This window comes from Orbicella faveolata, unplaced genomic scaffold, assembly GCF_042242905.1.
Source record: "Orbicella faveolata isolate gen_17 unplaced genomic scaffold, um_ofav_v1 contig_34, whole genome shotgun sequence".
NCBI classification, from domain to species: Eukaryota; Metazoa; Cnidaria; class Anthozoa; order Scleractinia; family Merulinidae; genus Orbicella; species Orbicella faveolata.
In genome coordinates, this window is record NW_028301563.1 from 15782347 (window position 1) to 15795000 (window position 12654).

The 12654-nt window shown below is 40.0% G+C and overlaps 1 protein-coding gene across 2 annotated transcripts in view; it reads left to right on the forward strand.

Annotated features, from left to right (window-relative positions):
• Positions 1-887: 887 nt before the first annotated feature.
• LOC110043817 (uncharacterized) overlaps positions 888-12654 on the forward strand; it is an 11993-nt gene continuing 226 nt past the window's right edge. Inside the window, exons 1-4 of one of the 2 annotated variants that reach the window (XM_089271851.1) lie at positions 889-1044; positions 3624-3777; positions 5886-10779; positions 12308-12654. The exon at positions 12308-12654 is cut by the window's right edge and continues 226 nt beyond it. In XM_089271851.1, the coding sequence (XP_089127977.1) occupies positions 5934-10779; positions 12308-12330 (4869 nt within the window). In that variant the 5' untranslated portion in view covers positions 889-1044; positions 3624-3777; positions 5886-5933 and the 3' untranslated portion in view covers positions 12331-12654. The other variant, XM_089271850.1, reaches the window with a different exon arrangement.

Below are 12654 nucleotides of genomic sequence, written 5' to 3' on the forward strand. Positions count from 1 at the left end.
TTAGAAAAAAACATTGGTTTGTATTGGCTATTTATGGATAATGTGGTTATAATAAATAGAATTTAGTTCTGTTATTCAGTTTCCAGACCTAAAGTGTTATATAATCAAAGTTCTCTGAGGGGAGACTGGGCTGTAAAGCGGACAGCTCTACTTACGATCGCCTCGACAAAACCCCGTTTAAACTCCCACACAAACCTTTTTGTGTTACATTCCTGAATGCAGCTATTCCCATAAGTGTCTGCAAATTCGTCATTTGTAACTGCCTGTCATTGAATGCCAATTAGGAGAGATTGACTATGGGTCCTTGCTTTAGAAAATTGGTTTTCAACAAGACGGAAAAAGAGGCTCGTTTTAGCCGCTATGTTTCTGCGTAACTTTGGTAATTTGACGTCACGGGTCTTCTGAACAAAAGTATATCTTTGCGAACTGAATTTGTTTAAAATATAAAATGCTACTCGGGAGGCATTTTTTTTTTCAAAAAAAGTTAATGCTAGTACATGAATTTTTGGCGACTAACACAACATGCGGTATCCACCTAACGTTTTCACACTTTTAAAGACGAATACATCGCGATACAACTTGCGCGTTCAGACAATCAACAAAAAACCATTTTGCTCTGACCCAGGACTAACGCTCGAAATGTCAACTTGCCATTCTCACTGCGGCGATCTATTTCCCTTTATAAACTTCAATGAATATGTCAGTGTTTCATTTTCTCAATGACGCAGCCCAACAGTTTCTTTTATTGGGAACTACTTTGATATTTCTTAATCAAGCGCAATCGTCCGAATTCAATCATCAATCACTTCTTTAATTTACCTTAAGCGCAGTGAGACTTCAAAAGTGCAAATGTGGTCAGACAGGATATTAACTGTACTTGCCATCCCGCAGGGCTTGCCATACCTATTCTAGATCGTTCTAACGAAAGCGGAAGATACAACAAGCACGCGGCAATTGCTTAGAGACATCCACAGGACAGGCGACAAACACAGATACCTAGTAAAGAACATTGCATATTGGAGGAGACTGAAAAGGATTTTTAAGGTAAAATTGGCGTTGCTCGTTAATTTGGTTGAACGTTCTATTTTGTCGGTCAATACCTTTGTGATTATTATGCATATTTCCTCTTAAAGCTTGTTTAGACTTAAGTAAAAACTTTTAAAAACATTTTCGGAACAATTAATGAAGTCGATTTATTTCGCGTCTATTTATGGCAGTTTGATTTTAAGAAGTGTATAAAGGGGATGATACTAATCACTGAGAAACGATGATCTAAACGAATCGACTATAACTCGTCATGTCCACGACACAAACAGTCACTGAAGAGAGATACCTCATGCATGAGCAAAATACATGTAAATGTCCACGTCTTTGATGTTATCGCGTTACATAGATAGTAAGAGGTGCATGAAACATAGTAAGAGCTCATCAAGTGACTGTGAATTTATCAAGTGAGAGAATTTATCTACCTCAGTAAAACAGCGAAAACCAGTGTTTAAACCATAAAGCTATATCATGTCAAGGCGTTTCTCAGAATGCAAACTACGCATTTCTGCATGATTTGAGCAGATGAGACTATTAATTCACCTTTATTACATCCCAATGAGCTAAGATGCTTCTCTGGAGATGTGTGAATAGTTGGAAGGAGTCGAACAAGCTATCCTGTAGGACACAAAGAGTTGTCGAATTAAATTACCAGTTTGTAAACATAATTGTAATATTTTATTTATGCACAAATGAGCTAGGATGATCAACAGTGCATGTTGATGGCTCAGTTGCATGAAACAGATTTAATTACGTACTCTTGAGTTTGTTTGGTACCTCAAAGTCGACAAAGCCCATCTTTACTTTATGATTTCGATTGCATGTAAAGACTCACATCTAAGGAGTCTGACTTTTTTTTAACAGAGTTTCAGTCATACATTCATGCAGTATTGCCCGCAGTGTATGTTCATGGCTCAGTTGCATTGAACAAATTTAATTACGTACTCCTGAGTTTGTTCCGTACGCTCTTTTTTTTATAAGAATATTGTTTTTCCAGTCGAGGGTGAATATTCTTGTTTTTCTGCCCATTTTCGGCTGAAATATTCTTGTGAAGATTATCAGATTATAGTGTATGACATTTATGTTTTGGAATGTATTTGGTGTCTGGATGGTGTTAAAGTGATTTTGGAGCCAGCCTGCAGTCATTAAAACCTGATATCAGGCGTATTCAGTACCTCCTGCAGAAATGTTATTAGCATGGAGCATACGACTAGTGCTGTTTTTGTTGCGTTTTGGAAAGTTTTGCCATTTAGAGAAAGAAAGATTATATTTTTAGGTTTTATCTTATATATTTGTAATTTTAACGAGTTGTCAAGTATGTGACAATTCAGCAATTAAGGGTCATGATTGAATGAGGACTTAGTTTCTTGGATATGTATTGCGTATTGAACAATGGCTAAACGTAACAATTCCAATTTGTCTGCAAGACTTCGCCATAGCAATGGCCAAACAGAACATTTATCAAATGCATCCCATCAACACAAGTTTTCTAAGCCAACTAACTTCCAATAAGAATTTGTAATTTTTACATGGAGAAAAAAAATATTTGACTTAACGTGGCGTTAACGGCTCGCTTTTTTAGGTTCTCCGTATCTTCACTGAGTAATCAGTTCTAGGCGATCATGTAGGTCAGAAAAATAAATAACCTTGTATTAGTTATTTGTAACAAATAAGGTGTAGTGTCGATATTCCGTCTTCAAACCTAAAAGTGCTATACAGTCAAAGCCCTCTTGACAGAACTGGGCTCAGAATGGTTCATCTTGTTACCACCGCACCAAAACAAATCCGGTTTAAACTCCCATACAACTGTTATCATTTTACATTACTGTATAGGCCTATTCCTGCAAATTTTTCATTTGTAATTGCCTGTCATCGAATGCCAAGAGAGATCAACCATGGACCCTTGGTTTGGAAAACTAGTTCTCAACAAGACTGAAAAAGAGGCTTTTTACTGTGCAGCTTTGGTAATTTGGCATCACAGGTCTCCTGAACGAAAGAAGATCTTTGCGAGCTGAGTGTTTTGCTTCGTTTATAAAATGGTACTCGATATATGTTGATCTACGGCAGCCATTTTGTTTTTATGTACCAGTCTCCTTGATTTCAAAACCGTCTGTTTGGTACTCTTCGTCCTACTTGATATGGATTTATGTCGACTAACACAAGATGACTTATCTGCCTAACGTACCATTCGACACTATTTTTAAAGACGAATAAATGGTCAGAAAACTTGTGCGTTCAGGCCACCAACAAAAGCCAAAAGCCCATTTTGCTCTGACCAAGGAGTTACGCTCGAAACGTCAGCGTAACATTCTCTCTACGGTGGTCAATTTACCTTTATCAACTTCAATGAATACTGACATCAGTGTTTCATTTTCTCACTGACGTAGCGCAATGGTTTCTTTTCTTAGAAACTACATACATACATACATACATACAAAAACTACTTTGTTATTTCGTAGTCAAGCGTAATCGCGCGAATCCAACCATCAATCACGTCTTTAATTTACCTTTAGCGCAGCGAGACATCAAAAATGCAAATGTGGTCAGTCAGGATCTTAACTGTACGTTCCATCCCGCAGGGCTTGCCATACGGCGTAATCTAGATCGTTCTAACCGACAGCGGAAGATACAACAAGCACAGAATAGCTTGGAGACATCCACAGGCCATGGGACAAACACAGATACCTAGAAAGGATGATTGCACCCTTGAGGAGACCACATAGGATTCTTAAGGTAACATTGGCGTTGCTCTCGGTAACTTGGTTGAATGTTTTATTTTGTCGGTCAATACCTTTGTGATTATCGTGCATATTTCCTCTTAAAGCTTGGTTTAGACTTAAATCGAAACGCATCTTCGAAACATTTTCTTTTCCATTTTGCCTGGCCTCAAGTTGGACGATTTCATTTGAAAAGTGGATAAAGTTGATAACGATCACTGAGAAAGGATGATCTCAAGGAATTGAATATGTTTCGTTGGCATGTCCACGACACAGACATTATCTCATACATGAGCAAAATACTTGTAAATGTCCGCGTCTTTGACGTTACCGCATTAGATAGATAGTAAGAAATGCATGAAACGCAGTAAGAGCTGATCAAGAGACTGTAAAATTATACAGAGGGAATTTATCTACCTCAGTAAAACAGCGAAAACCAGTGTTTAAACCATAAAGCTATATCATGTCAAGGCGTTTTTCAGAATGCAAACTATGCATCTCAGCATGATTTAAGCAGATGAGACTTTTAATTCACCTTCATTACACCCTAATGAGCTAAGATCTCTGGAGATGTGTGAATAGTTGGAAGGAGTCGAACAAGCTATCCTGTAGGACACAAAGAGTTGTCGAATTAAATTACCAGTTTGTGAACATAATTGTAATATTTAATTTATGGACAAATGAGCTAGGATGACCAACAGTGCATGTTGATGGCTCAGTTGCATGAAACAGATTTAATTACGTACTCTTGAGTTTGTTTGGTACCTCAAAGTCGACAAAGCCCATCTTTACTTCATGATTTCGATTGCATGTAAAGACTCCGGCACATCCAAGGAGTCTGACTTTTTTCAATAGAATTTCATTCATACATTCATGTATATTACAGTGTATGTTCATGGCTCAGTTGCATTGAACAAATGTAATTACGTACTCCTGAGTTTGTTCCGTACACTCTTTTTTTATAAGAATATTGTTTTTCCAGTCGGGGCTGAATTTCTTGTTTTTCCGCCCATTTTAGGCTGAAATATTATTGTGAATATTATTAGATTTATAATTAAATGAATGCGCGCGCTCTGATTGGTCAATCAGATATGGTTTATTGCGTCAGTAAACTCATGGAAATTTCGCGTGTCTTCTGAATTATTGTATAAAAGTAATAGACCACAAGTTTTTATGGTTTATAGGCTGATAAACCACTTGGGATGTTGGAAGAACACACGAAGAATTCGTAAATCACTCGCGTGCGGCTCGTGATTTACGAATTCTTCTCGTGTTCTTCCAACATTCCGCGTGGGCTATGAGCCCATAAACCATAAAAACTTGTGGTCTATTGCTTAAATAGTGTATGACATTTCTGTTTTCGAATGTATTTGGTGTCTGGATGGTGTTAAAGTGATTTTGGAGCCGGCCTGCAGGCATTAAAACCTGATATCACGCGCATAACTTCTTGCAGAAATGTTATTAGCATCGAGCATACGACTAGTGCTGCTTTTGTTGCGTTTTGGAAAGTTTTGCCATTTAGAGAAAGAAAGAATTTCATACGGTTTAGTTAAAAAAGTTTAATTGTTTTGTGTTTACAAAATTTCAAATACAAAATTGTATTCTTTTCACAATCTAAAGTTCGGGATTATTCTAAAAATATTCTTAAAATTCGGCAATTTCAGCCTCGATATTCTTATAAATCATAGTCTTATTAAAAGAAAGGGTGTACTTCAAAGTGGACAAAGCCCATTTATTTAACTTTTACATCATGATTTAGAAAACCTATACCAGTGAATTTAGAAACTACACGCCACGTAGGGACTGTGTTGCAGGGTATAGTCAATATCAATATTAATGTAACAAACATGATGTTGACAAACGAGCGAAAACCTTACCTCTCCATTCTTTTGAATTCATATTAAAATAAGGTTGGCTAACCAGGAGAGAATCAAATTATAAAATACTAGGAGCTTGGGAATCGGAGCCGTCGAGGGTTGGCGCCCGGCACTTGATTTCAATCGTATGTCTCTATTATCTTTCTTCTGAGTCTGACAACCTCCATTGCAGTGATACTTGTATTCTATTTGAAAATTCTGAAAATGGCGAGATTAATCACTAACAATTTGTTGCCTACTAATTTAGGTTCTGTATCATTAAAGAGGCTGCATAAACTTCATCCAGTCACCTTAAATGGCAGCTGCTGTACCGTCGCCCCTAGTCAGCAGCGCAGAGAAGACAAATGGAGCCAAGCTGAGCAGACTTCTGATAGATGGCGGAACAACGGTTCTGAGGAACGCTTTTGATAACTACCATCCTCCTGCAAATCTGGCTGCTGATCTTAACGTGCAATTTAAAACCCTGCGAAGTCTCCTGCGTCGACGAATCCTCAATAAATGCCAATGGGAAAAACTCTTCCCTTCTAGTGGAGCCAAGCCAGACTCCAACTCTTTCGACATCACTCTTCTATTCTTGCTTTTGACTAACATTTGTAGATTATCCCCTCCTCTGTCAGGTTGGCACACCAAGCCACCCCCAAGTGACACCTCCTTTGAGGCAAACCTTGCTCGCATTAAGTTTTTCCGCAATGAATTGTATGGTCATGTGTCTTCTACTGGTGTTGATACACCAAGGTTCAAGGCCCTCTGGCACGAAATTAGCGCAGTTCTTGTTGCTCTTGGGCTGGATCAGGCAGAAATAGATCGATTACAGGCAGAACGCTGCGGAGAGGACGACTATCTTGACGTGCTGTCTCAGTGGACTGATAGTGAACTAGATGTCAACTCCCAGCTAAAAGAAGTTCGTCTGAGTCTGACTGAAACGCAACAAGATGTCAAGAAAGTACTTCAGAACAAAGCAGAAGATTGCAAAATCCTTGAAGAAAGCATTTCCAAACTGGAAGAGATTAGGCAGATCGAAATCAAAACACATCAAGCTGTCAAAGATGCATGTCAGACCCAGTTAGAAGACCGCAAAACATTTCATAACACTATGTCGAGACTGAATGAAATTCAAAAGATCGAAAACGAAACACATGAAGTAATCAAAGAAACACATCACGATACCATCTCAAAACTAGAAGGAGTATCCCAGACTCAAATCAAAACTCGTCAAGCTGTCGAAGAAGTGCATGACGTTCTTCGAGCTGGTCTTCAAGAAGTCAAACAAGAGGTTGAAGACTTAAAGAGAAAAAGAGAAATGGACAGGGCAAATGAAGTACTTCGAAGCCTAAGTAAGTCCGAGTTCACAGGAGACATTGAGTATCATGCACAACGATTCCAGGAGGGAACCCGTGAATGGATCTTCAAAAGAGTTGAGGACTGGCTAGATGACCGAACATCCGCAAACCGGGTGATGGTAATTAGTGGAAATGCAGGGATGGGGAAATCTGTTATCTCTGCCGTCATTTGCAAAAGAATGCAGAACGCTGGTAGACTGTCAGGGAGCCACTTTTGTCAGCATAACAATGTGCGTTACAGGAAACCTCAGCTGATGCTTCAGTCCTTAGCCAGTCATCTGAGTTACACTGTACCAGAGTACAAAAATGCCCTCACGGAACAACTATCAAGAAATTTGGGGATGGAACTCAACAGCATGGGCGTGGAAGAGCTATTCTCGTTACTTTTCAAAGAACCGCTTAGCACCATAGCTGACCCTGGAAGAAATACCCTAATGGTAATAGATGGACTGGACGAGAGTGAGTATCAAGGGCGCAATGAACTGCTGGATGTGATTGCAAATCAGTTCCCCAGGCTTCCACAATGGATTCGTTTTTTTGTTACCACCCGATCAGAAATTAACATTGCAGACAGCCTGAAGCATTTACAACCCATACATCTTCATGAAAATCAGGAAGAGAACTTGAGAGACATTCGGCTATTCTTTGAAATGCGGTTGAGTCCTAAGATTGCGGAAGAGCAAAAAGATGTTCTCTTCACGAAACTGGTTGAGAAGTCTGAAGGTGTTTTTCTTTATGCGTATTTCCTGATAGACCACATTCAAGAGAATGTTTCCCTTCTCACCCTTGAGCTGTTGGAGAGCAGCTTGCCGCTGGGTATTTCTTCCGTTTACCTTTCCCATTTCAAACGGTTAGAGAATGAACTTCGCAAAGAGCTGAAGATGGACGAAGACCAAGTGTTGAGTTTTTTGTGCGCCTTTACCGCTTCAAGAGAACCAATGCCAGTAGCGTTTGTTTCAAGACTATTAAGCCCTGGTGGAAAGTCGTTGTCCGCTCAACGAAGAATAAACAAAGCAGTAGCCTCCATCTCTTCGCTTTTGCCAGTTCGCGATGACTGTCTTCACTTTTTCCACAAATCAATCAAAGACTGGTTGACGAACACCTCGTGCTATGGGCGACATGATTTCACCGTGGACGAGAAGGAAGGTCATCGGATTCTTTTTGACCTTTGCAGGAATGAGCTTGACAATATCAAGCAAAAGGGTGTACATAATTCCCCCTTCAGTGACACGGCAAGGTACGCCTTGCAACATGGTGTCCAGCACATGATTGAGCTGATCAAATCGGGTGAAAGTCCAAGACCTTGTGATATAGAAGAGCTGATTAATACGTATGTAACCGATTTGGAGCTCATTTATGCCAAACTTTGTGTGAACAGCACTGCCTCCTCCGAAGATATTTTCAGTGTTCAAAAGCACATTAAGCCAACCTTGCTCGGTGAGCGAAGTCAGTCTCTCTCGATCTCTTTGCTAAAAGTGCTTAGAAAACACTCTTATCTGTTAAGAGAACATCCGCAACATTGGTTTCAAAGTGTGGTCAATGAAGGACCTCCTGACCTATCATCTGAAGCCGCCACCATCCTCGAAAACAGGTTTCCTACTGTCCCGTACATGAAATACTTAGACAAGCAAGAAGAAAATGGAGCCGTTCAAGCCCGATTTTACTGTTCAGACACGGTCGCGTGTTTTGATGTTTCACCTCAAATGGACTACATGGTGTGCGAATGCCGCGATGGAACAATTCACCTGTGGTCTCTTGCGACTGGTAACTTGGAATGGAGTCGACCTTCGTTACTTGACAGAGAGTTTCAATATGTGCATCCTAAATTTGATGTAGTTCCTGATGGAGGCGCGTATCGTGGAATAAAGTCTAGAATTCTGACATTTTACCGTTCTGTGGTTTTTCATCCAAGTGGTATGTCTGTTCTACCGGGTACCCTCAGAAGTTCTTATACTCTCGAAGGAGCCTGCAATTCCCTTTATCCTGACAGTAACTGCAAATTTTCACATTGTGCTTTTCCTACAGACAAAAAAACCATTTTGACAGACCGTGTTGATGATCCAAAGGAAGTTGTTTTGTGGAGTATGGAAACTGGCCAAGAGCTAAGGCGCATAGCTTGGAGTGACGTTATTACATCTTTTGCTATTTCCCAAGATGGTTTACAAATTGCCTTTGCTGACGTGACTGGTTCCATCTACCTTGATGTGGCTGAAGGACAAAGACAACATTTGTTGAAGTGCGCCGTGGCATGTGGTATGATGCACTTCACACAAGACAACAAGTCCCTTGTCTGTGGTTACCTCCCTTATAGGATAGAAGACGGCATCGGATATGGACAGTATGGATGGGTGTCTTACCGTAAACCGCTCTTTATTCTTCGTCAACTCAAAACTACCTTTCCACCTACACGTAAAGTAAACTTCGTCTTGTGGCCCCTTGAACCAAAGACCCATGTCAGTGAATATGTTTTCGATGACGGTCTACTCTCGGGCTATGTGAAAAATGTACACAGTGTTTTTGCATCGTTAGTAACAGGATTCTACAAATGGCTTGATAATGGAACAGCATTGGTTGGTAGTCCATCGTTTAAGTACGTCGCAGCAATTCATGTTGACTCGCCAAGTGAAGTAAATTGGGCTTTCACCAGACAAGTGGTCGAAAAAGTTGTATTTTCTTCTAAAGGAAATGTCATTTATTCCATTACCTCAAAAGATGAAGGTAGTGCCAGTGCGGTTCTAGTGACCGTATTCCGAATGTCAAGCCAAGAAATCTTGGTGGAAAAGTCTTTCACTTGCCCATCACTGTCGCTTGTCCCCGTGAAGGAAGGTGTTGTACTATGTTTGAAGCATGAAGTACCAGAGCTTTGGAATTTTGAGCTAACCGAGTGCATCCGACAAATTCCCAAACTAAAGGGAACTGAAAAGCTTATTCGTTTATCAGATGAACTGATAGCCTGTGAATGGTACTGTCGTACATTAACGCCTGAGGAATTATCGGATTTTGGTTATCCATCAGAGACAGAGGATTCCCTGGAACTACGAGCGGAAGATGACTCAATGGAAGAAAACGAAGCTCTACATCTTGATAACTTCACAGATGAAGAATTTTCAGACGATTCATCAGACTCTTCTGCAGAATTCAGTGATTTTGGAATTAAAAGATGTCATCGTTTATTCCTTGCGCTTTTTCTCGACATCATCAATATTACTAGTGGAGAGTGTGTTTCATCTATCAAGGCAAGGGTTTGCCCCAACGACGACGCATTTGTTTCATGCAATAGTCAGAACCAGCTGCTAGTGTGCAACTGCGAGGAAATAGACGATGACTTTTTTGAGGGGGAACAGTTAACTCTTAGTTTAAGGAACAACAACTCCTTTTCATGTGTATGGAAAAGAAAAGACGCGCGGTACGACACCCGTTCTTTTACGCCATATTTCATGTTCTCCCCTGATGAAGAATTTGTAGTAACGTGGGCTTCCTTCAGTTCAGGCCATGGAGTGCACATTCTTGATGCAAAAACTGGAGAAACACAACGCACCTTACTCAAAGACCAAGATGACATTGTTGATTGTAAGTTCGTTGTTAATGGCGAGTCTCTGGTTTGCTGCAGTAAGGACAACTTCCTTCGATTGTTTAACATTAGGTCTGGTGATCAACTCAGCGTACTAGACATTGAGGAGCAACCCTGCTGTTTGGGAGCATGTTTGAGCGAGCCTCTTGTCGCCATTGGCTTATGGGGCGCCAAACTGAAATTCGTTCATGTCAAGTTGCCGGATGTCCAGGACGCTGAAGGAAAGAAAGGTGAGAAATCATGGCTTCATGATACTGTTCTGAGTGATTTCTTTCGGTTAGTTTCATCATGTATGGCTGTTAAATAGATGGTTAGCCTGCGTCGCAGACAGTCTAAACCATCGGTATAGTCCGTCTGGGCAAAGGTTCCTAGAAGACTGTTCCGATATCCCGCAGTTTTGCAGGGATATGTGTATCCATTTCTGATTAGCTAGTTGCCTACGCGTGGATAAATTCTTGCAAAATCGATTGCACAACTCGCGCAATGCCAAAAATGAATTTGTGTTCAGGTTTCAGAAGTAGGCAGTAGGTACATTTGTAGTGTGTTAACACATCAAAACTACCTTGAGATGGAAGTAAAGGTGTCTGCCGTTACAGAAAACAGTTGGCAAAAAGTGTTCAAAACCGTGAAAGAACAGTTTGAAACCGATAATCTTCTACCTGAACAGAAAAACACGCTTCGCGAATTTCTTGGAGGTCAAAATATCTTTGTAAATTTGGCGACAGGCTATACCGTACATCTTTGATTTTCTAGTGCCTTCGGATCGCTGCGGATTCTCTGTTTGAGAAGCCTCGTAGCTTCAATGTTCTCATTGTTATATCACCATTACGATTGCTTATGGAAGACCAGATTCGACTTCCTAAATATAACGACGTGGGAGTGCCAGCGATTGCTTTGCGGTGTGAAAATTAATGGGGTTGACGGGTCTACAAAACTTCTAAGATTCGTGGCATTTGTGCATTTGCCGTTCTCTTTTAATTTTCGTTCTCCCGACCTCTCTTTGCTTCATACATGTTTCCGAAGGGCACATCATACTCTGTTATTGGGATTAATGTTCTGTACTGATAGAGCCGTTTGATTTTGCTTTAGCAAATTTTATAGAGGTCATAGGTCTTCATGATTACTGCTCTTATCTACATGTTGCTTCGCAGAGTTTGACCATTCTGTAATTTGCATTGAGCTTATGCTATGTTTAGGTTCATTTCTATTCAAGACAAGTTTGAAGGTCTTGAAGTATTGGTTTTCGAGGGGAAAAGGTTTCAAGAACTATTTTGCTTAATTCATGTATTTGACTGAAATTACCAACTATTTTATATCAATTGTAAGGCTAACATTATCAAGTAAACCCAAAACCCCAACATATACATGCATGACTAAAGAACTTCCTAATGATTGTCAAGAACACCTCGGAAGACTGCTAGTTTGGTTTAAACTTAGAATCCAGACGATCCCTGCTGAAAACTCTCTGAAGGCAGGTGACAAGAAAAACGTAGGTCTTACCTTCTGATTTCAGTCTGTTCTTTAATCCGGATAAATTTTGTCCTGGTGTTTCAGCTCTACTCCCGTCATTATATCAAAGTTTATTTTTACCGCTTTCTTTCGAAAAGAAATTCGCTAACGTGTCTAGAAGAACCTCAGTCCCGAATATGTATGTATTATTATGGGCAGTCAAAGCCTTGGTCTGCAATTTTCAAACGTTTAGCTGCAACTTGGGTTCTACTCGCAGTCACTACATGTACATGTTTCTGTCTTTTGCAGGTTCCCTTACCAAACAGAAGTGAACTGGATCTGATGCATCCTGTACTTGTTACAGTCAGTTGCTGGAACGAGATTACAAAGCAGCAGAGTGCAGAACATGTTCCTGTACATTTTAGATGGAATTTTTCAAGGAACTTTATAAAATAATTAACTACTTCATATGATGTTTTTGTTTGGAATATCTAAGGAGCAAAGCTATGTTAGGACGGTGTAGTACGGTCCAATGGGCCATAGTCTTAAGAACTTACATATACCAAAACAACTTGTTGCCTAAGTCATATCTGATACCCGAAGACGTGGAAATGAATTTTCTATTTTTGTACAAGTCTAATGATTTTCAGCTCAAT